Raw genomic sequence first — 24,752 nt, forward strand, 5'->3', positions numbered from 1 at the left:
CTGTTTAAACAGAAAATTACACCACAAACAGAAGATTAAATCATGTCATTTAAATTAACCAATCATCAGTTTGTAAAGTTTTTTTTCTGGCATTTTTCCATAAATTTTTGTTAATGATTTGCAGTTCATATTTCCCATAAACATTTTGTTGGACTATAAAAAACTTGTGCACTTGAACACTGACTGTTTAAACATAAGATAACACTAAGGTGAATAGGGAAGAATCTGGCCGCTGCATTGTTATGACTCTCCTTTAGTAGGTTCATTCCATTAGCTTCATAGGTGAGGAGAATCAAATTATATTACAAACAGGAACCCTAGCTGGTGATAATAAGCATGCTCTATGACCATTTTGGTTTCTTACAATCCTCAATCCCAGATGATCATCCTCAGTGATTTTTTTATATATATAGTAAAACCAGTCTATTTTTCCAGCAGTTTTGTAGACAAGTCCCTCCCTAGTTCCTATAATAATTATGTGGTCTCAAACACTATTGCCATGTGGGGGTGGGGGGGGGGGGTGGGATTTATAAAAACAACTATTGAATGTATAGGGTCCACTGTCTGGCTACAATCAGCCACTTGAAGAAGGAATGATATATATTGGAACTCGAGGGGGGGGGGGTAGTGTTTTAAGTGGAAATCAAATATTTAGTTGATGGGGCGGGGGTGTTCCCAGTATTTATTAGTTGAGCTAAAGGAGGTTAAAAACATGGGGAAACATTTGATATTGTGTGTGTCCCCCCCCCCACCTTGCTTAATTTGGGTGTGTCGGGATGGGGGGGGGGACACATGTCCCCCTCCCCCACCCCCTATGATTGATGCCCATGAGAGGTAAAATGAGAGGTTTTGTAGTGAGTAGTGTACTAATTGCAATCAGTAACCACAAAAAGAAGCTCTCAGTTTTTATTACTCTTTTCTTAACTTTTTTGAGTCTCCAAACTTTCTAAATCTAAGTTTAAAATTTAGTTGGACTTTATCTACTCCTAGAACTATGCGGTTTCGTTTCGCTAACGGATTGCGGAACGAAACCGAAATAGTTCTAGGAGTAGGTAAAGAAAATGTCAGCTATTTTTTTAGCTAGTTTTGTTTGGTCTCTTGAAATTTTTCTGATTTGTTCATTATTCACAAAGTTATGCTCGTTTAAGTTTCTTTCTTTTTTTGGGGGGGGGGGGGGTGTCTTCATGTAACTCAAAATTATTCATTTCAACATTTGTTGAAACCAGGGACGAAGCACTTGACAACAAAATTGGTCGATCCATTTCTGCATGATAAATTTCAAAATAGATAAAAAGATAAATTTGTAAATAAATAAATAAAACGTGAGTTAGCCTTGATCAAGGCTGTGTAGACAATTACTCTAGCTAAAACCATAGAGCAAGGATAAAGCTAGCAGCCGCCCGAATGCGATAGCACATCGCACTCTCACGCACACACATAGCGCCTGTACACAGACCAACTCGTCCGATTCAAGGCAACGTGTTCATTTAAGTGCAGACTGTGGACATGGGTCATGTGGGTAAAGATATGCAAGCACGACTTAAAGACACTGGACACTATTGCTAATTGTCGGCTCCCTCTTAAAACGTAATTTTTTAAAAAGGAGTAATTTTTTACTAAAATATTTGAATTGAATTCAAGACCTCAGCTGAGGTCTCAAATTCAAGGAATCTGAAAGTACACAACTTGTGCGACAAGGGTGTCTTTTCTTCCATTATTCTCTCGCAACTTTGACAACCTATTGAGTTCAAGTTTTCACAGGTTTGTTATTTTATGCATGTTGAAATACAACAAGTGAGAAGAATGGTCTTTGACAATGCGCCTTATTTTTGACCGCGCGAGGGGGGGCTATAAATAGTATTTGTTATCACTTCCGGGGGTACTTGGATTCACCCTGCACAGATTAATGTACATTTCAATTATTGTAGTGTATGCATTAAGCTTGGGTTTGCGGCAGCGAGCCAGTGGGTGCATTGGACCGATCTCTTCATTCTATAAATGGATACAAATTCTGGAGTATAAAACTGTAAAGTGTGTTGAACAAAGACAAATTGACTTGAGTGGGAGTTGAACCCATGACCTCTGGAATAATTTAACAGCAGTCTACTTCACTCTACTTACCGGTAGAGTCGAATTACTAATTTGCATATTCCCTATGCCGCGAGGCAGAAATGCTAAGACTTTTACACACAATAGCGCCCTCCACCGTCCTACCCATAACGCCCCGCGACATGCCCGTCACGGAGTCGTCATCTTTTCTCTTAGCCGCGAGTGGGTGAGGTTGTGTTTTTAATCTGTTCCAACAGTTCATAAGAAAACGTTGTCTAAACCTTATCCTCGCTAAGAGTGCTAAAAAAGACTAGAAAGATTGCAGAGAAAATAATGAGTAGCGTAAAGAAACTGGGGAGGGCTTCGACTGTCAGTACTGGGGTTACGTGCGTTTCCCCGGGACAGTCGGAGCTCTCGGGGGACTGCGCCGGCGACACTACGTCGCCCGGCTTGCAGTCCTCCAGCCGGCCTACGCAGCCTCTGTCGGCTGCGTCGGCCGGGAGACCCACCGATCAAAGAGAGGTTGCTTACCGCTCCCCCTCCTCGGTCAGTGTGCGTGGGTCGACCCAGTCGAAGGTCAAGCGCCCCGGCAAGGCCAAGAAAGCCGGTGCCGGGGCAGCGACCAAGAGAGGTAGGGCGAAAGGTGGCTCTGGTCCGGAGCGCACCGCCCACTCTCCCAGCACCGCCTCGGGGTCTCTGAAGCCGGAGGGCATCCCCCCTCCGCACGGCTCAGAATACCCGGCCCGCATCGACACCGTGGATTCCCCCACGACGGTTGGTGATGGCCTTTTGCGAGGGTTGAAGACCCACAAGGCACCCGCCCACGCCATAGGCTGTGGGGCGCTAGCCATGGGGAGAAGAATTATGGGTGCGGAGTCGGGTACCTGGGACGCCCCCGGGATACCCCACTCACAGGGCCCGCCCTCATCTTCGGATTTCATCCGTTGCTCGGGCATCCCTGTCACTCAGGTTTCCTCAGAGAGAGCCTCGGATTCGTCCCGTGAGCGGGTACCGAATAAGCGGCAGAGGACCAGAAAAGACCGTCATCCTCGGTCGTCTGACGTCTCCTCACCTGACAGCCATAGGAAACATTATTGGGGTAGCGAGCCGCTATCCCGAGACGAATTCCTCACGGCTTTCCAGACCTTAGCGGCCTCAATATCCGGCCGACACGAGGTTCAGGAATTTTCCCAGTTTGCGGGACCGTACACCCAGCCCCACCAGGCCGGTCATGGCTGGGTGCGCCAGGATCGAGGCGGCGTACCGTGCACGGTCAGCCGGCCACCGGCCTCCCCTCCCAGCCACCGTCCCGCGGTCACCACGCAGGAGGTTGCATGGGGTGTAAGGGATCAGGGTGATGTGCGATCACGCACGGGTGCACGTCCACAATCCCAGGCGGGGATCAGTATACACCCCTCGGGATCCTTTGTATCCGATCGGGATGCAGAGCACCATGATTTGTTAGGCACAACCCTACCTTTGGGGGAACAATCAGGGAGTTTATCCGACCCCCCCGTGTCCGACGACTCGCCCCCGGAAGAGGACGAGTTGGCCACGGCAGTTCAACGGCTTTCAGTTGCCAGAACTGAATTGCCCCTTGTCCAAAGGGACATGGCCCGGGTGCTGGACCTTCCCTCCGAGGAGGCGGGGGACGCCCCCTCTGAACGGCGGTCTTTTAAGAGGAGGACTGGCCCCGCTCCGAGGAGTGGGAATATTTTCCCGGCTATGCCACTCGACCGAGTATGCGCTGAGCGCATCGAGGGCATTATGTCGGCATCCTCTTGGACGGCCTACCCCAAGCGGGCGGATTTATATTACCGATTTCCCCCCGCAGACAAGTTGACCGCAGACAGGGGGTCAACCTCTTCCAAACTTCCCTTCACCGACAAAGCGCGGGGGAAGATGGAGGAAGTAGCCAGGAAGATAGACTCAGCATCGCGCTTTGGCATGCGCACATCATCTTTTCTACTTCTCTTGTCCGAGTACCTCACGCTTGCCGGCGATGAGGACTCGGCGATCCCAGCGGACATGATGGTGGCGGCCCTCCATTGCCTGGATAATGGCCTGCGCACGGTCCTAGATCAGTTTACGAGAGTATCCACCCTAGCAACATCTGCCCGTAGGGCAACTGTCCTAGACGCTCTGTTCCTTCCGTCCGTCGGGGCTCGCAAGCGACTGGATGCGCTCCCCCTAACGGGACGAGACCTGTTTGCAGGAAAATTCCAGGAGTCTATGGAGGCCAAAGCCAAGCGCCTCAAGGCCACAGAGAAGATCAACTTGAGGAAGCCGCGAACCTCTGTACCGGCGGCAAGGAAAAGCAAGCAAGCCTCTTTTGTGATTCCACGTAGGCGCCCACAGAGACCCGTGGTTTTCGTGGGAACCAAGGACCACCGAATGCACGCACGCCGGCCCAAGGCCAACAATGGGCCCAGTCGGGCCGTGGTTTTCGTGCGCCCGCCCCCCGGTATCCCGGGGCGTGGCGGAAGTGACCTCCCGGTCTCCAGGCGACCTCCCGCCGACGGACCCGTGGGAGGCCGCCTTCAGGAACTTTTGGGGTCCTGGGCTCAGATCACGTCCGATAGATGGGTCCTCGAGACAATCGAGTGCGGCTACGCACTCGAGAGTGCGGCTACGCACTCGAGTTCACGAGAACCCCCCCGTCGGACATGCTGATACGGCCAACGCCCACCCCGTCCGACCCTCTCAAGCGCCAGGCCCTCGAAGGGGAGATCAGTTCCCTTCTCCTCAAACGGGCAATACGCGTTGTCCCCGACCAGGGGACACGGACGGGGTTCATGTTCACTTTCTTCTTAGTTCCCAAGAAGGAGGCGGACACTTGGCGACCGATCCTGAATTTAAAACCCCTAAACCGATTTATCCGCCCAAAGCGCTTCCGCATGGAAACGCTGCGGGCAATCCTCGAATCAATCGTAAACCTGCATGGGGGGCGAGCTTGGACCTTCGGGACGCTTACCTCCACGTCCCCATCAGGGCCGAACACCGCAAATTTCTGCGCTTCCTTTACAACGGAACGCTATACGAATTTGTGGTACTCCCCTTCGGACTGTCAACCTCCCCTCGAGTTTTTACCCGAGTAGGACGGGCGATCGGAGCAGCACTTCGGAGGCGAGGACTGCTGATTTTCCAATACCTCGACGATTGGCTGATTGTGGGGCCGATCACGGGAGCGACGGACGCGGCGCTGACACTTACGTGGCGCCTCACGTCCAGCCTGGGGTTCCTCATCAACATCGAGAAATCGCACCCGATCCCCTCTCAGGTGCCCACCTTTCTCGGTGCGGCTCTCGACCTTCAGAGGGGGCTAGCCAGCCCTTCGGCGGAACGGGTACAGAACCTTCGGCAGTGCGTGGCTCTTTTCCTGGGGCTACGGTGGCACCGGCGGTAGCCTGGCTCAAGTTACTTGGTCTCATGGCCAGCATGGTAGACCTAGTAGATTTCTGCAGGCTGAGGATGAGACCTATCCAGCTCCATCTCCTCGCCTACTTTCGGCCCAGCCGTCATTCGGTCAACCTCCCGGTGCCTACCACGCCTTGGCTGACCCCCCACCTTCAATGGTGGGTGGAGGACGCCAACCTCACACGTGGTCGAGTGTTCCGCCCGCCCCGACCGTCAGCGACCGTCATCACCGACGCGTCTCTGTACGGCTGGGGGGCGACCCTCGACCCCCATCAGATAGCGGGGGTATGGGGCCCGGAACACCACTCGACCCAAATCAACGTCCTGGAAATGCTGGCAGTCCAGAATGCCCTCCAGCACTTCTGGGCACAGTTAGTGGGGCAGGCCGTCCTGGTGCGCTCCGACAACGCTACAGTGGTAGCGTATATCAATCACCAGGGGGGCACCCGGTCGGCCCGACTGTGTGCACTAGCCTGGGACCTAATCCACTGGTGCATACGGCAGGGGATCGCCCTGTCGGCGGTGTTCATCCCGGGGAAGGAGAATGTCACGGCCGACGCTCTCTCCCGGGGCTGGATCGTCCCGACAGAGTGGTCCCTCCGCCCCTGTGTGGCCCAGTCGCTCTTCCTGCTTATCGACCGACCTCACGTAGATCTGTTCGCCTCTCGGACGAACAATCAGCTACCGATCTACTGCGCCAGGGGTCCCGACCCCGGGGCATGGCGGATCGACGCTCTGACTATGCGATGGGAGGGGCTGTTGGCATACGCCTACCCGCCCATCTCCCTCATTTCACGGGTGCTGACAAAGATCGAGCAGGATCATTGCAAAGTTCTCTTGATCGCCCCCTTTTGGCCCCGACAGCCCTGGTTCCCTCGGCTGGTCAGGCTCCTGGTGCACAGGCCGGTGGTTCTCCCACAACGCCTGGACCTCATATACCAGCCCGGGTCCGGAGTGGTTCGTCCGACTCCGAGGGACCTGCACCTGACGTGCTGGGTGCTGTCACAAGATCCCTCAGAGCAGCGGGCCTTTCGAGACGGGCTGCGGAAGTTGCCGCCCAGTCCCGAAGGACCTCGACCTGAAGAGTTTATGACTGCCGACTACGCCATTTCTTTAAATGGTGTAGGCGGCGAGCTATTCGTCCCACCGATACTTCTGTAGAGGAAGTCGGGGATTTCCTCCTATATCTTTTTGATAGCGGACTGGCAACGGCCACAGTGAAAAATTACCGGTCGGCCACTGCAGCAGTCCACGGAGGATTCACCGACGGCTCGACAGTCTCGGATAACCGGGCGATTGGGCAGCTGACTAAGGGGATGTTTGTCACCCGTCCCCCTGTGCGCAAATTGGTCCCATCCTGGGACCTCTTTAGCGTGCTGTCGGCACTAACAAAACCCCCGTTCGAACCACTGAGTGGGGCCACGTTGCTACATCTAACGGTCAAAGTGGACTTTTTGGTGGCGGTCGCTACGTCTCGCCGACGTAGCGAGCTCCACTCCCTTACAGTGGCGGCGGGGCACATCCGGTGGGAACCCGGAGGGGTCCGCCTAATCCCTACGGCGGGGTTTTTAGCCAAGAACCAGTCCGGTTCTTTCGAACCTCCAGATATTTTCGTTCCCGACCTTAAAACCTTTTCGGCGGTCACAGAGGACAAACTTTGGTGCCCGGTACGGGCGCTAAAGTGGTACATCGATCGTACGAAGTCACTCCGAACCGGCCACGAACAGCTGTTCGTGTCCACGGTTCCACCATTCCGACCAGCATCCCGCGATACAATCGCGCGTTGGATAGTTACAGCCATCCGCTCTGTGCCGGGCGGATGGCCAGCGACCGATGGTCCAGTTCATGCCTACGAGGTACGGGGGGTGTCGGCCTCATGGGCTTTCTTTAAAGGGGTCTCCATGAGTGACATAACAAGGGCGGCCTCCTGGAAGAGCCCGTCCATGTTCTCTGACTGCTACCTGAAGGACGTTCTACAGGTGGATGGGAGAGCGGGTAGAGCGGTGTTGCAGGCAGCCAGCCAAGCTGCAAAGCCAGAACAAGCTCCACCTCGTCAGTCTCGTGTTTAGGTGAGTTTTTTTGCACGGTAATACAGTGCTAACAATACTTATAATGTTTTGCTCCCCCGTGGGACGACACCCCCTGTACGTTTTGGGCATGGACCACTTTCGGGCCTATAGGCCGCGAAGCGTTCTCTGAATTTTGGGCGCGCCGGGGTCCTACGCCCCCCCGTAAGACATGCAGTAGCACCGCGTATACCCACCGCCTTTCCTCGGTGCGAGTCTATGCAAATTAGTAATTTGACTCTACCGGTAAGTAGAGTGAAGTAGACTCCCCCCCACAGTATTGTGGATGGGGTCTACGAACGAATACTTACCGGTAGAGTATCCCTCCCTCCTTCCCCACATACTCGGTCCTTGGGTGCTTACATTTAGTAGGGCTCATCGAAAAGAGGACGACTCCGTGACGGGCATGTCGCGGGGCGTTATGGGTAGGACGGTGGAGGGCGCTATTGTGTGTAAAAGTCTTAGCATTTCTGCCTCGCGGCATAGGGAATATGCAAATTAGTAATTCGACTCTACCGGTAAGTATTCGTTCGTAGACCCCATCCACACTACTGTGGGGGGGGGGGGGGACTCTACAGTCTTCTGATTGTCACTGGCATCCTAAACAAAGATGTTGACAAAATAGGGAGACCACCAATAACATGGGGCTAGTATTTAGCTTAGTTTATTTAAAGTGATATGGCCTGTTAGTCCGGAGGCCATTAGTCAAATCATGCCCTAGTAATTTTTTTTTTTTCAACCCCCCCCCCTCCCCCCAAAAAAAACAATATTATGCATTTCTATGTTTCATTTGCTCAAATTTTAAGGAACTGAATTTTAATTTTTGATGTTTTGTTTATACTTAAAGGTTATAAGAAACACCTGAAAGACAATTTTGAGGAGGAACGTGGCACACCCCAGGGCCATGCTACTTGCTGGATGCTACTTGCTGGATGCTTACTGCTGAGACATCTGGGTCTGAATCAACATGCTGACTTTATTCATTCTGCCGTCATCAACACAGTCATACAAAACAAAGTGAGTTCTGATTCTTTGTTGCCTTCTGTTTTCCCTATAAGAACAAATAGTGAATGGCCTGACGTTTCGACCCTAGCAGAGTCTTTTTCGAATGCTAAAACCCATCTTTTCCCCCTATACCTACAAAAAAGTATAGATACTTATATTGAAAAATGTTGTGTGGAAACTATGCGACACACATAGATCCCATTAGTTGCTTAGTAGAACACATGTCACATGCCATCCAAAATGTAATATTGGACCCCAATATGAATAATTATTGGACGCTTCGCATCTGTGTATAATGTTTCCAAACAATAGGAGACTTTCCAACACTAGGTGGCAGCAGACATACCGGGTAAATTTCCATTGTTTACGTAGTTCTGAACATGCGCATAATTCTAAGAACAATGGATTTACCCGGTAAGTCTGCTGCCCTCTATCGTCCCAGAAAGTCTCCCATTGAGGTAAGGTCTTTCCACAGCTGACAAGTATGGGTCACTAACATACATGTAGGCCTGCCTCCACTGACTCAATATTTGAGCACGACACTTGGCCATAATTGCTTCTCTTCACCCAGGAGTAAATGGGCTTGATTCTGTGGTTGATTTGGCTCAATGCTCTACATATTTGACAGTATAGGCTGTCGACTCCCTAGTATGTAAGGAGTTGAAAAACAAAGCAGTGATAAATATTAATGCTTATTGAGCTTTAACATTTGTGGACACATCGCCATAGAAATGTCCATCGTTATTATTATTATAAAAATTGTGTTGAGTAAAAACCAAATTTCCAATACTAAAAAGAAACTTAGAAAATATACTCCTACAAAACCTAAAAATTGAAGGACTACATTTTGGGATTGATTGGACAAAACCAAATTTAATGTAAATATTTGTTTTTTATTTTATCTTGAGGCTAGTTCCAACTGCCCTTAGAAATAACAACTATTAACTATTACAATATTCAAGAAGACAGTTTCAGATGAACTCTGTTCAAAATACTTTTAATATTTATATTTATTCATTTTTCTCTGTTGAAATCTTAGATCATCCAAAGTTGTCCAGGGTTTTAAATTGATTACAGTTAAGCTATTTTATTGATAAAGTTATAATTATTTCAACCCAATTTTATTAATGATTTGTCCATGCTTAATGAAAACCTGTTTGATACCAACTAGACTTTAACTTTGGCACTTTGTATACATTACACAACATGCTCAACCAAGCACAAGTATCTGTGCAAGAAATAAGAAACCTGTGAATGGTAACATCAGAGTCATGAGAAAAAAGCGCCAGACCCAATTATATGTTTCCAATGTTTTACAACATCAGATTTCTGACTCAAGAACAAAACTGTTTTTTGTATCTGTTTGAATATAATTTAAAAAAAAGGAAATCGGGAACAAAATGTTTTCCAGCATAACCATCTTTATACCATGCACGTTAGGTGTAAATCTCTGAACAATAATATTTCCAATCTTAACAAAAAGTAAACAATTTCAACAAAAATCAAAATTAGTAATCTAACCAAAATTATGCACACCCTTTGAACTGGTTTGGTTATGGGAAATATTATCAACCAAGATTTAATACTTTAGGCATCAATGTTTGATGAAAGGTTTAGATTGATAGTCCAGCAGGAAGGTATTCCCATAAACTTTGTTTATTAATCATTTTCAATTTGGTAAACTGCACATGAATTAATTTCAAACAATTTGACATTAAACCTTAAAATGGTCTTTTTCATTTGTATGAAGCTCGAATATGAATTTGAGTGACATCAGGGTCATTTTTTGCAGACCAGGTCACAATAACAAAGTTGGTTTATTATTTCTTTTGATAAATACCCAGGTAGCACTATCTTTTGGAGTTTTAGTTGAAACTTTCATATTTTTGCACACTGGGGGTCTTTTTGAGACGGAATGACCCATTAGAAATACTCATACATAAATACCCCAGACAGTTTCGCTATTCCTATTGGTGGAAAGTGCGTCATGTGGGGGTGTTTAAACGGTTGACATGACCAGCTGGAGCTGTTTATAACCGGTAATAGCATTTGTGCGGTTTGGCCCACAATCATGTTCCCCAAGGTGATCGATCTTCCCCGCCCCATTTTAGCCAATGGATACGAGAATGCATTACTATGCGCACAAATGCATATCCAAAAACTGTCTCATAAAAATGCACCTCTAGTACAGAGCTCGGAAAACAGATAAGTTTTTACAGTTTCCTACTTTATTAGGCCTTTTAACCAAAAAAGGCATCTATGAATAGGAATAAAACAGCAGTGACTCGTTCTAAAACGTCCGCTATACTGGCATGGTCGTGGTCGTGCGATTTATTACACGGCCACGACCCTGCCGGTTTTAAACAGTCGTTACAGACCTTCTCACTACCCTTTTATTCCCTTATTATTTTAACAAAGTGAACAATTTTCTTTAAATATTCACAGGTACCAAATCATACACAGGAAAAGATCAATTAAGTTATGCCAATATTCATCTTGTTTACATAATGCGTTATGTCAACGAGATGAATTATAATGTGTTCCAGACTCAGACAAATAAATGAATATTTGGCTGTACAAATAGTCAATGTAGCAATGTTTACAAAATAATACTCTTTTGCATTCAATTGCATCTCGTGGCAGGCAAGATGCTTCACTGTTCATATAAGATATATGACATGTTTGATCATAATTGTATTGTATTTCCTGACCCCAAGACATACAATAAAAACTGTACAAGAGAAACTATACATGTTCAAGGTTCAAACTAAACTTACAATATTTAGTTATAGGGAATTATTGCACTGAATATAAAACAAGTTATCATAAATGAGAAGAACACAGTTTGAGATGTACGGCTTTTTATAAATGCCAAAAGTTGATAACAATTGTTACCTTCCAATCCTCATCAAATGTAAGATTTATTCCATGGTGAGCTATGTACAATTTGTGCCTGCAGAAAGTCCAGGCTCTGTGACACTTTTGTTAATGTGTGAAGTCATGAGTAATATAACAGCAATGTTTGTTATATTATTTGTCTTATCCAGTATAAATGACCATAAATAACGATCCATATCCCATATTATAGATAAGTTCTTAATAAATACAAAAATATACTTTACATTGCAATATTTCAGTGGTTTATGAAATGAATTTATTTACATTTAAGCACCATTATGCCCCTCAGTTCATGGTTTGAATCATAGGAACTGTTAAATAGACGCTCTTGCACTGATGTCATACGTGACTACTCTCTACCCATGGGAACTTGACACAAAATTGTGTGACCAATTTTGGTAATGTCTTCATCAATTGGGTCAATAAAGGTACAATCTCTGATATACCTAAAGACACATTGTATTGCGCTGCGATGTACTGGCATTAACGCTGATTTGGGTCAGTCAACTTCCTCTAATGATTACAGACAATGATTGTGTTATTAAACACACAAAACAATCAAAGCAAATTGCAAAGGTGTTTCTCTTTTAACTTATCCAATGACATTTAGTGATGAATTCCTGTACTAAACTGGAAGTAATCAAGTTGATACATTGCCAAAATATTATTCTGATTTTGTTCATTTTGAGAGAAAAGAAAATGTAATCCTTTTGGCGGAACTCGGCCATGCAACTTTAACGGTTTAGTATTTTGTGTGTTTCTGGCTGAAACTGCTAGTCATTTATGTAGTGTTGCTAACATTAGACCTACACATGATTATTACTTGAATTTTGTTTTTAACTGCATGAGGTGTACAGAAAACTTGTTAAAACCATAAAGTCAGCTAAAAATGAAAAGGTCACCAATGCGTTGGGTCAAAGTTAAGATTCAGAGGGAGCATAACACTCAGTGACCGGGTTCATACTTGAGCAGCTTTCTCAAGTCCAACTTCTGGAAGAGACAACCCAAGACTTCAATGGATAATGCATCGTTGGTTTGGGAAGTAAATTCATTCTGATCCAACAGTCTCCAATAAACATGATGAGTTTCATTTGCCTCAAATCACAGACTCAATGACATGACAGATTCACACCTGTGAGTAATTTGGATTGAGTCACATTTATGACAAACGAGTAATCTACAATGACATTCCATTGGATAAGGCTTTGTCTAGAATGTTTGAAGTTGTTGTTGTCAAGTAGTAGTCTTATGTGGTTGTCTAACCCCACGTCAGTATGGGCGAATTCAAACCGATTGATGCATTAATGTGCTGCTTATCTTCATCTGTAAAGTAACCCATCATGAGACTTGTGAGGTGTCTGATCATTAGCTTCAAATGAGGCGCCCAGAATGATGCACAGCCATCCAATTGATCATTATCTGAGAGATCTAGATAAATCAGATTAGGCATGTCACTCACTGACTCAGCAATGGGCTCAATATCACCACCTGTCAGATTACAATCGATCAATCTCAGTCTCTTAAGGTGGTTCATTTTCTTCAAATGCTGAGCCCACAATGATGCACAGCCACCCAATGCATCATTATCCATGAGAATCAGATGAGCCAGAGTTTGAACGCCACTCAGTGCCACAGCAATGGGCTCAATATCTTTATCTCCCAATTTGCACCTACACAATTTCACCTCCTCAAGGTGTCTCATTCCCTTCAAGTGCTGAGCCCACATCTTTGCACAACCACCCAAGCCTGGATTCCATGACAGATCAAGTTTAACCAGAGTAGACACACCACTCAGTGCCACAGCAATGGGCTCAATATCTGTACCTTGCAGTGAACAATATCCCAAGTAAATACCTTGAAGGCATTCCATTTTCCCCAGTTCAGGACCCCAAATGGATGCATATCCACCAAGTGCTCTATTCAGTAATATGCTTAGATGAACCAGAGTGTCACCCATTGACTCTGCAATGGGTGACACATCTTGAGCTTCCAGTGAGCAATCCGGCAAGTGCAGCTTCTTGAGACACTTCAGTTTCATCAATTGAGAAACCAACGATGATACAGAGCCACCCAAGGCTTTATTGCTTGAGAGGTGTAGCTTAGTCAATGTTGATGGACTTGCCAATGATGATAGGATCTGATTGGTAGTGGCAGCAGTTAATGAGCTATCCTTCAGAGACAGAGATTGTAAATTAGTCATTAGTTTGATTGACTTTGCCAAGTCTTCACCAAACCTCTGGAAGTTGAAACAAGACACATCCAAACTGTTAGCCTTTGTGAAGTAATCATTTCCTCCGCTGATGGCTGCCACTTGGTTCAGAAAATGAAAGAATGCATTTGTACTATCATTATTCCACCTGTAAAGTATAAGATAATCAGTCAGAATTGAACTGATAACATTTGCTGGTGGCAGTTCCTGTGACTGACTCTCGAAATAACAAATAACGACAAGTTTCGAATTTCTGCCTTGATGCACGTTCTGTAAAATATGATTTGTACATGCCTCATTGTCTCCACAACAAAACCGGAGCAGATAATCATATCGAGACACACGAGAAGAGCCTGTCAACTGCCCGTTTGTTACACGCCGCCCCACTTGCCGCCAGTGTTAGCAATGGGTGGTGAGTATCCTACTCCTAGTAGTATTAGGCATACCAGTAATTTACCGGGTGTAGGCCTATCTGTTAATTCCGGGCCTCAAAGTAATTTGTCCAACTCGCATGACGACTCCGTCAATATTGTTAATACTAGTGGTGGCGTTGGGCCTCTTTGTGGCATAGATTTTGGGACGCGGCCAGTCCCAATTCCTCAGTTGGGCCTGACCAAGTTTACTCCACTTGGGTTCCATGTTCCTCAAGCCATCAAGGACAAAATTTGGGAAGGGACCTTTGTTGATTTTTCTTTTTAGTACAAAGACACCGCCAATGCGGTAATGGCGAGAGCTCCCGATCAGAATAACTTGCAGTTTGTAATGAAGGGCAATCAGCTCGTCATAAAAAAGCCAGGGCCCTTGCGCAAAAAGCTGGATTCATTTGGGATGTGGCAATTGGCGTTTAACACGTTCATGTCAATTTTTGTCACCAAACATCCTACGCGCTGTGCAGAGTTGTTGAAGTATGCGGAGATAATTGGCACTGCATCAATTCAATATCCTGGTTTGGGCTGGCGAACATATGACGATCAATTTCGTCTAAAGCAAGAATCTGATCCGGGGCGATCGTGGGGCAACCTCCATACTGAATTATGGTTAACAGTAGCCGCTGTTTCAACTCCATTTACCTCAAACTCCAATGTTTCTTCGCGTGCAACTGCACATGATAATAATGGGCACAATCATGTTGTTCAACCGCCTAGGCCTGGTTTGTGTTTAGCGTGCAACAGCGCTACTGGGTGTCACTTTGGTGCATGTAGGTTTGCGCACAGTTGTAGCAAATGTCGGCTTTTTGGTCATGGCGCAGTTAGTTGCCGTAACGCTGGGCAATCTCGCTGGGCTAATTCCCCAAGAGCTCCCCCGCAAAGCGCTAAACCAGGCTTTCGTGCACAATTGGGAAGCGGGCAAGTTGCCAAATCGGCATCACAGCAGGCTCATAATCCAAATCCAGGGGGCGCTCTAGCGAAAGGAATTAATTATTCTTTTCGTTCTCCAAACTCCAATTAACTGTGCTATTTTGGATTTATGGTTGACAGTGTACCCGTTAACTGGAGATGCAGGGATTTTGCGGTCTGGTTTTTCTAAAGGTTTTTCATTATGTTTTGATGGACCGCGCGTCCCCCGTGATTCAGGTTGTTTGGCCTCGGCTGCCGAGCGCCCTCAAGTGGTGAAAGAGAAGTTAGCAAAGGAGATTAAGGGTGTGTTGCTGGTCCATTTATCAACTTGCAATGTTCTCCAATTGGGCTTGTTGCCATGTTCTCCCTGTGGGACGCGTTTGGCGTTTTTTACGGGATTCACACAGTGTTTCTGTTTTGGGGGTTATAGTTGCAAGTAAATGTACTTTTTCAAATTATTTCTTTCACTTTGTACACCTTGTTCAAGGAACTTACACGCCCATTCGTATATTGAGTTAAAGTATTGTAACAATAAGTTGTGTTAGCGCTCTGAGGTTCCCTAGGGGCTAAGTTCGACCTCATGTCTCAAGGTGGAATTTTACAACTTAATTAATTGATTGATGGGTTAACCTCATTGTGTAAGGTATGACTAGTTTCAATAATTGTTTTAGTGCATTCTGACTGTGTGCCCACGTGATTGGAGTCAGGTGGGCATGCAGATTAATGTTTGGCCAGGTGCCAGTTAACAAATATAACATTTGTGTGCCAAATAAGTAATAGGGGCGTGGTGCCCATTAATGGTTGTGTCACGTGTACATTGGAAGAAGAAGCCATGTTGGCCAGATTTGTTGTGGTGTGGCAATTGTTTGCCAATTAATTACTTCGGGCATGGTGCCCAGTAATGGTTGAGGTCATGTGTTCATGGGAAGAAGACTCCAGGTACTAGGCAAATTTGATGAGTGTTATGTGGGCAGAAGAAGCCAAGTACTGGCCAAACAATTGTGGGGTCATGTGTACCAGAAGCTATTTTTATGTGTGTGACTGGCTAGCCATAAGTTTTTCGGCAACCTTCACAATTTTTGTTTTGGAAATAAAACAGTTTTCAGAGGCTGTGGCAATCAATCAAAATATAATTTGTCTGCTTGTTTTATTCGTATCTGGTTGTTCAGACAACATCAATATGGGCGAATTGCAGCCGATTGATGCATTAATGTGCTGCTTATCTTTATTTGTAAAGTAACTCATTCTGAGCCTTTTGAGGTGTTTGGTCATTAGCTTCAAATGAGGCGCCCAGAATGATGCACAGCCAATCAATGGATCATTTCTTGAGAGATCTAGATGATTCAGATTAGGCATGTCACTCACTGACTCAGCAATGGGCTCCATATCACCACCTGTCAGATTACAATTCATCAATGTCAGTCTCTTAAGGTGGTTCATTTTCTTCAAATGCTGAGCCCACAATGATGCACAGCCACCCAATGCATTATTACCCCTGAGGTTCAGATGAGCCAGAGTAGACACACCACTCAGTGCCACAGCAATTGGTTCAACATCTTTATTTATCAATTTGCACCCACGCAATTTCACCTCCTCAAGGTGTCTCATTCCCTTCAAGTGCTGAGCCCACATCTTTGCACAACCACCCAAGTCTTGATTCCATGACAGATCAAGTTCAACCAGAGTAGACACACCACTCAGTGCCACAGCAATGGGCTCAATATCTGTACCTTGCACTGAACAGCCTTGCAAGTCAATATCTTGAAGGCATTCCATTTTCCCCAGTTCAGGAACCCAAATGGATGCACAGCCACCCAATGCTCTATTCCATGATACATCTAGATTAACCAGAGTGTCACCCATTGACTTGGCAATGGGTGACACATCTTGAGCTTTCAGTGAGCAACCATCCAAGCACAGATATTTGAGGCGCGTCAGTTTCATCAATTGAGGAGCCAACAATGACACAGAGCCACCCAAGGCTATGCTGTCTGAGAGCTTTAGCTCAGTCAATGTTGATGGACTTGCCAATGATGATAGGATTTGATTAGTATTGTCGGCAGTTAATGAGCTGCTCGGCAGAGAAAGAGTTTGTAAATTGGTCATTAGTTTTATTGACTTTACCAAATCTTCACCAAACCTTGGGAAATTTAAATAAGACACAACCAAACATTTAGCCTTTGTTAAATAATCATTTCCTCTGCTGATGGCTGCCACTTGGTTCAGAAAATGAAAGAATGCATTTGTACTATCATTATTCCAACTGTGAAGTATAAGACGATCAGTCAGAATTGAACTGATAACATTTGCTGGTGGCAGTTCCTGTGACTGACTCTCGAAATAACAAATAACGACAAGTTCCAAATTTCTGCCTTGATGCACCCTCTGTAAAATATGATTTGTACATGCCACATTGTCTCCACAACAAAACCGGAGCAGATAATCATATCGAGACACACTAGAAGAGGCTGTCAACTCAATCTGATCTAGGATTCTGTCAAATTCTTCGGTGTTTATCAAGCTTTGCCAGTACATCACTGCGCAATACTCCAGAAATGTGTGGTGTATAAAAGTTACTCGTTGATAGGTTTCAACCCCATCGATGACCCTCTCACCAGTGAGGACACCTGCATTCAGTGCTTTATCTAACACACTCTTTTCAAAGTCCCCTTCTCTAAAGGCAAATGACTGATCTTTAGAAAGGAGACTACCTAGAGCAACCTTTCCAATAGAAATCAAAATCTTAGATATTGCAGCGTCTTTGATGTCTCTTGTTTTTCTTTTGAATATGTAATTCAGTGCTTTGTTATACAGTCGTGTCATTGTGTCTGGGAGGGTGTTCTTTGTGCTCCCCATCAGCAAACACATCAGCAGCAGTAGCATGGGACTCTTTGCCAAATCAGACAAGGTATCTGATTGTTTTATCTGCTCTGTAAGCTTGCTAGCCTTGACATGAGCATCAGGGAAGAATTTATTCACATATTCCTCTTTATCTGTATCGGAAAAGCCCTCAACTCTCACATGAGCATAGGGCTTTTCAACCAATGATGAGTTGACTAATTTGTCAAGGGGAGGACGGGATGTAATAACTACCCAACATTCTGTGCCCAGCTTTCGATTAAGAATATTGAGAATCGAACCAAATGAGGATGTGTCAAGCGGATAAAATTTAAATTCATCAAATCCATCCAAGAGAATCAATACTTTGTCTTGGTTCTTGTCAACAAACTCTTTCAAGGCAGATTGATCTAATGTGTCTTTGTCCAGCAGCATCTTGAATATTGCTTCTGTTAGGTTGGAGCTTTTTTTTAAAGAGTGCATTTTGAAAGCAAACACAAGTTTGAACTTATTGAGTGTCTCACTGTTACCAATTGCCCAATCATAAGCAATTTTGTCAATTAGGGTTGTCTTGCCAATTCCTGCTGATCCGCTCACAATGATACGTTTGATTGGATAACCCTCCCTGGTCTTAAAGAAGAAAATCTCCTCATACAAATTAATTTTATTGTGTTGAATCTTCCCTCTTGTGTCAACTAGTTCATCTAAACATAGCTTAGTGTAGATGTCCATTATGTGTATCTTATCATCATCAACCAATGGGAACATCTGTATATAGCTACCTGTACTTGTGTACTTTTTTTTCAGTGCCTCGTTAGCCTTTTGTTCAACAGCTTGAACTTGATCTGGTTCTGGTGTTCCTGTTACAAAACATAAAAATATAACACAATTCATCACTAACATGATTACACTCACAACACATGTCCTTTGAATAATCTGTTCAACTCACAAAGTTTAACAACTTTTTTAGTGACAATATCCACAGCAGCTGGTTTTCACCTCTGAGTTCAAGTGAATGTGTTTGAGGAAGACCACAGAGCTGGATTTTATTGATATTCTTTCCTCTTTTCAAATTCCTTTTCGCCAGTCATGTGATTGCCAATCATGTGACAATCCTATGCAACGGATGTCTGAGCTATGGTGTCTCAGTAGAATTTAAAAAAAAAAATTTATAGTAAATTTCTTTGACATGAGTGGTTTCGTATCATATAATTTCAACACATTTTACTGAATAAGTTGACATGGTGAGATATTAGTATCATGGCACTCGAAGCACCATACATGTTGTTTCAATACTTACAACCTCTTCCAACTTGAACAAAAGTTTTTGTGAAATTTTTATAGCAGATAACTGCATCTATTGACTAGAACGCTAACTTGCTCTGCGTTTTGAAGCCTCCCTGGGCGCAGACATGTTCGATGTGGTGCGTGACTACGGACTGATTTTCATTTTAAGAGAACACACATGGCCACGAAAATGGATGCGCCCACACAGCATAAAAACATAAGTGCGTGTATAAAGGGGAGTTAGCACTCTAGTCAATTTATGTAGCTTGTCATGAATATTGACACCATGTGTCGTTTAGACTTTGCTTCAAGTCAAAAATATTGATGTTAAGTTTTCCTTAGCAGTAATACTTGGCCTATACATATTAAAGTCAATTTGTGCTCGGAATATTAGCCTGCTGAACTTGGTTAGGGCTAACTGTGATCATGTGATGATTGGTGGCTCTGAACTTGCTGAAGATCAGGTTTAATATCTAATGAAAGAATAACATCAATTGAGGTTCACATTCCAGAGATGACACTCATACTGAAGATTGTTTCAAATTCTACTTTGACAATAATTTTGGTTACATATTTTTTATGTCAAGGCCATTCTCAAAATTTCTGTACATGTTTGTACCATGGAGGAAGGAAGAGAAGGAGTTCGAAAGACGAGACTAACCGCAGAGTAACAAAAGAAAAACCCTGACAATGCCCCTGTCTGACCAGTGGAAAAAGATAGGAGACCTCCAGCTGGGTGGCCGATTAACAAGCGGGATTAGATCTCTCTGTACAGAACGTGTGGTACCGCCACTCTGCACTGTTGCCTGCGTGTTAAGATGAATCATTGGAGACACAAGATTTGCGAAATTACACAGTTTTCGCATGCGCATTGTGTTTTCTTATCTTCATGGATGTGCACACGGTACAAACGATTGTGTTGTTTCCAAAGTTTTATAAATTAATCTGTTATTGTGGAAGTGTCGTGGCCGAGCGGTTAAGAGCACCGAATTCAAACTCTGGTGTTTCTGATCAACAAAGTTACTGGTCTCAGAATATTAGCAGTGTCATTCCCTAATTAATACATGTAAGTGAATTTACAGCTCTTCTACAACACCTAAATATAGCAATTTCCTACTAAATGACATGATTTGACTGAGCGCCTGACAGCAGCCACTCAAATCAGTTTTGTGTTTGTTTGCTAATTTCTTAGTATATTGCTCATTTTGTGTTCTTATTTTTATACAACTGAATTTGTTACTACACCTGGAATCTACAGGACTTTTTCTGTGTATCCTGGAGTCATCTGAATTGTGAAAATAGTGTTTTTCTGTTGGAAATTTTCACTGTCTCAGTTGAGAATTCTGGTGTATAAAGCTACACACACTTAGGCGGCTGCATCCTGTGCAGTCATCCACCTAGTCCATGGACATTGTTCGCCCATCTGGGGACAATGGAGGTAAGTATCCTTTTCATTCTCTCTCTGCTTGCTAGACCATTGTACTGTACTGACTCATCTGTGGTCAGCTTTGTTCCATCGGCATCAATTGTGTCTGGTGCTTGCATTCTGCAAAAGACTATGACAACTCCCCAGCCACTTTTCATTTGGAAATTGTGATTTTTGGTGACATTGCTGTAAATCCTGGCCCTGAAGCTGAAAATAACCCTAACTCAGCAGAAGCTAGTCCAAACTCTGCAAAATCCTACTCACGAAACAAGCTTCTCAGTCTCCGTTATGCCCCATTCCACACGTGCTACAACTCTGCTGCCTTTCTGTATATTATCATTACAGAACCTTGGCCTTTTTGTAAATCCCAGCACTTTTTAACGACCTACACATCGTGGTAAAAAAGCTGGTCGCCGTAGAACTGTTCATAAACCCCCTGTACCCGAAGTTCATTCCCATCTGTTTCAGTACCAGTGACTCCAGCCAAATCTCAACTCAGCCTTTGTGTTATAAACACACAGTCCATCTGTAACAAGTATGACGATTTTGCTGATTTTGTTCTGCAAAAAGATCTGGACCTTGTTGCCGTTTCAGAAACATGGTTGAGACCAGACGACAACTTCACATCCCAAGACCTCACAAGACTGGTGGAGGAGTTGCAATACTGTACAGATCTACTTTATCTGTCTCTGTGAAAAGTAATGACGTCCAGTTCACAACTTTTGAATCTCTTAATGCTGAAGTTTCCGGAAACTCTAAATCTGTTCGCCTTGTCATTGTATACAGACCTGAAAGAGATTCAAACGGCCAACATGTGACTTTCTCAATTTTTCTAAGGGAGTTTGAGAATTTGATTTTGGAATATCTGCTTCATCCATCGAAAATCATCATCACCGGCGACTTTAACATTCATGTTGATGACGTCCACAACACCAATGCAAACCAGTTTAAGCATCTACTTCAAGCTTTTGGTCTCACCTAGCATATCAAGGAGCCGACTCATCGTCTCGGTCATTGCCTGGACCTTGTCTCAACTCGTGAAATTTTCCCACCAATTCTCTCAAACTTTGTTATTCCACCTGGATTATCAGACCATTATGCAGTCATGTGTAACTTGAGTCTGTGCAAGCCCAAAGTCCCAACCGTTACTATAAAGAGCCGACAATTGAAACATGTGAATCCTCCCGAAGTGTTCCGCGACATAGGCACCCATTTAGCAAATCTAGAAGTTGATCAAGACTGCTTGGATTCCTATGTCAGCCAATTTGAGAGTACAGTCAGTGACATCTTGGATAAATGCGCACCTGGAAAACGAGATCAGTCAAGGTCCGAACTGAAGTCTCCTGGTTCAATGTAATATTCGTACAGCGAGAAAAATCTGTCGTCAACTGGAGCGGAAGTGGCGGAAAAATGGCAAACTGGCAAAACAACGACAAGAATATCTCAACCAATGTAAAGTAGTTAGGAATTTGATCAACCAGTCAAAGATCATCCATTATTCATCTCAAGTACAAGAATCCTCAGGAGATCAAAAGAAGCATTCGGTGGATAACATTCGGTGGTGGCAGTTTGTTTGACTGACTCTCGAAATAACAAATAACGACAAGCTTCAAATTTCTGCCTTGATGCACCCTCTGTAAAATATGATTTGTACATGCTTCATTGTCTCCACAACAAAACCGGAGCAGATAATCATATCGAGACACACGAGAAGAGCCTGTCAACTGAGCAGCTGCCTGATCTAGGATTCTGTCAAATTTCACAGTGTTTATCAAGCTTTGCCAGTACATTGCTGCGCAATACTCCAGTAATGTGTGGTGCATAAAAGACACTCTTTGATAGGTATCAAGCCCATCAATGACCATCTCACTAGTGAGGACACCTGCATTCATTGCTGCATCTAACGCACTCTTTTCAAAGTCCCCTTCTCTAAAGGCAAATGACTCATCAGTATAAATCAGACGATCTAAAGCAATCTTTCCAATAGAAATCAAAATCTTAGATATTGCAGCGTCTTCGATGTCGCTTGTTTTTCTTTTGAATATGTAATTCAGTGCTTTGGTAATACAGTTGTGTCATTGTGTCTGGGAGGGTGTTCTCTGTGCTCCCCACCAGCAAACACATCAGCAGCAGTAGCATGGGACTCTTTGCCAAATCAGACAAGGTTTCTGATTGTTTTATCTGCTCTGTAAGCCTGCTAGCCTTGTCACGATCTTCAGTGAAGAATTTGTTCACATATTCCTTTTTATCTGTATCTGAAAACCCCTCAACTCTCACATGAGCATAGGGCTTTTTAACCAATGATGAGTTGACTAATTTGTCAAGGGGAGGACGGGATGTAATAACTACCCAACATTCTGTGCCCAGCTTTCGATGAATAATATTGAGAATCGAACGAAATGAGGATGTGTCAAGCTGGTCAAATTTAAATTCATCGAATCCATCCAAGAGAATCAATACTTTGTCTTGGTTCTTGTCAATAAAATCTTCCAAAGCAGATTGATCTACAGAGTCATTGGCCACTAGCTGATTACCGATTGCTTCTGTTAACTCCGTGCTTTGTTTTAATGAGCACATTTTGAGAGCAAAAACAAGTTTGAACTTATTGAGTGTCTCACTGTTGCCCATTGCCCAATCATAAGCAATTTTGTCAATTAGGGTTGTCTTGCCAATTCCTGCTGATCCGCTTGCAACAATACGTTTGATTGGATTACCCTCCCTGGTCTGAAAGTGGAAAATCTCTTCATATGAACTAATTTTCTTGTGTTGAGTCTTCCTTCTTGTGTCAACTAGTTCATCTAAACATAGCTTACTGTAGATGTCCATTATGTGTCTCTTACTATCATCAACCAATGGGAGCATCTGTACATAGCTACCTGTATTTGTGTACTTTTCTTTCAGTGCCTTGTTCGCCTTTTGTTCAACAGTTTGAACTTGATCTGGGTCTGGTGTTCCTGACATTACGAAATATAAAAATAAACAAAAATTCATCACTAACATGATTACACTCACAACACAAGTCCTTCGAATAAATTGTTCAACTCACAACATTTAACAACTTTTGTTGTGACAGATCCACAGCAGCTGGTTTTCACCTCTGAGTTCAAGTGAACGTGTTTGAGGAGGACCACAGAGCTGGATTTTATTTACATTCTTTCCTCTTTTCAAATTCCTTTTCGCCAGTCATGTGATTGCCAATCATGTGACAATTATATGCAATGGATGTCTGAGCTATGGTGTCTCAAAGTAGAAATTTAGTTTGTAGTAAACAAATTTTGCATGGTTGGTTCATATCATATCATTTCAACACATTTTACTGAATAAGTTGACATGGTGATATATTAGTATCATGGCACTCCCCTTAAGGTGATCCCCTAGCTGCCGCTTCCCAGGTTGTATCGTAATTTGGGTGTGATCCCTGGCTACACGGCAGTTAACGGTTGTATGGCTTCTGACTGGCACCCCTGAACAAAGATATTGACAAAATAGGGACACCGCCAATATTTACAAATTTACCCAGTCAGTTTCCCTTGTGGTTTATATTGGTTATAATTATATTAATAATGACTAAACGTGAGGTGTTTGTCCACAAACACAAAGCTGTTCTGTGTTTATATATTTTTTTCATTGAAGTGCTTCAAATAGTATATAGTTTGTCTGATTTCAAGATAGAAGAGGTGTTGTCTTGAACAGGCCGTTTTTTCCACTTAAGCGTCCCTAAAAACCTAAACATAGTCTTATTATCAATAATAATATCTCTCAGAAAGACACTCACGCAAAGGAACTCTGCTAATGGCAGTGCTTTGGGGGCATGGTTGGCTTTTACTTAAAGCGCTCGCTTCTCACCAAGGTGACCCATATCGTATTGCAGGCTGGCATAGTTTATATATCATTAAGAGGATGCTATTAGTTGGTCAGACAGTAGGAGGGTTGACTGTGTACTGTGTGCCTTCCATCACCAGATCATATTGCAGGCTGGTATTGTTAATAATTTTATCATTCAAGACTGGGGGATGCTTTTATTGGTCAGACAGTAGGAGGGTTGACTGTGTACTGTGTGAATACCATCATATATTGCAGGCTGGCATAGTTTATATATCATTAAGAGGATGCTATTAGTTGGTCAGACAGTAGGAGGGTTGACTGTGTACTGTGTGCCTTCCATCACCAGATCATATTGCAGGCTGGTATTGTTAATTATTGTATCATTCAAGACTGGG

General features: G+C 44.2%; 2 protein-coding genes across 2 annotated transcripts; both read right to left on the minus strand.

The window, feature by feature from the left end:
• Window positions 1-12,693: 12,693 nt before the first annotated feature.
• LOC117305705 (NLR family CARD domain-containing protein 4-like) lies at window positions 12,694-21,547 on the minus strand. The gene is made up of 3 exons (XM_033790576.1): window positions 21,511-21,547; window positions 16,234-18,679; window positions 12,694-13,792 (listed from the first exon to the last, which is right to left on the minus strand). Exons 1-3 carry the CDS (start codon window positions 21,545-21,547, stop codon window positions 12,694-12,696), a joined length of 3,582 nt encoding a protein of 1,193 aa, XP_033646467.1.
• Window positions 21,548-22,530: 983 nt separating this feature from the next.
• Window positions 22,531-23,493, minus strand: LOC117305706 (NACHT, LRR and PYD domains-containing protein 10-like). Its single transcript, XM_033790577.1, has one exon. It carries the CDS (start codon window positions 23,491-23,493, stop codon window positions 22,531-22,533), a length of 963 nt encoding a protein of 320 aa, XP_033646468.1.
• Between the last annotated feature and the right edge of the window lie 1,259 nt (window positions 23,494-24,752).

This window comes from Asterias rubens, unplaced genomic scaffold (assembly GCF_902459465.1).
Source record: "Asterias rubens unplaced genomic scaffold, eAstRub1.3, whole genome shotgun sequence".
Lineage (NCBI taxonomy): Eukaryota > Metazoa > Echinodermata > Asteroidea > Forcipulatida > Asteriidae > Asterias > Asterias rubens.

Coding starts and splice junctions, on each gene's coding strand:
- LOC117305705 (XM_033790576.1), bottom strand. CDS start 21,547: ATGACCGAGACGATGAGTCGGCTCCTTGATATGCTAG. Junction 18,680..21,510: donor TCGGCTCCTTGATATGCTAG/GTGAGACCAAAA, acceptor GTTTTGTAACAG/GAACACCAGAACCAGATCAA. Junction 13,793..16,233: donor ATGACCAAACACCTCAAAAG/GCTCAGAATGAG, acceptor TATACTTTACAG/GTGGAATAATGATAGTACAA.
- LOC117305706 (XM_033790577.1), bottom strand. CDS start 23,493: ATGTCAGGAACACCAGACCCAGATCAAGTTCAAACTGTTGAACAAAAG.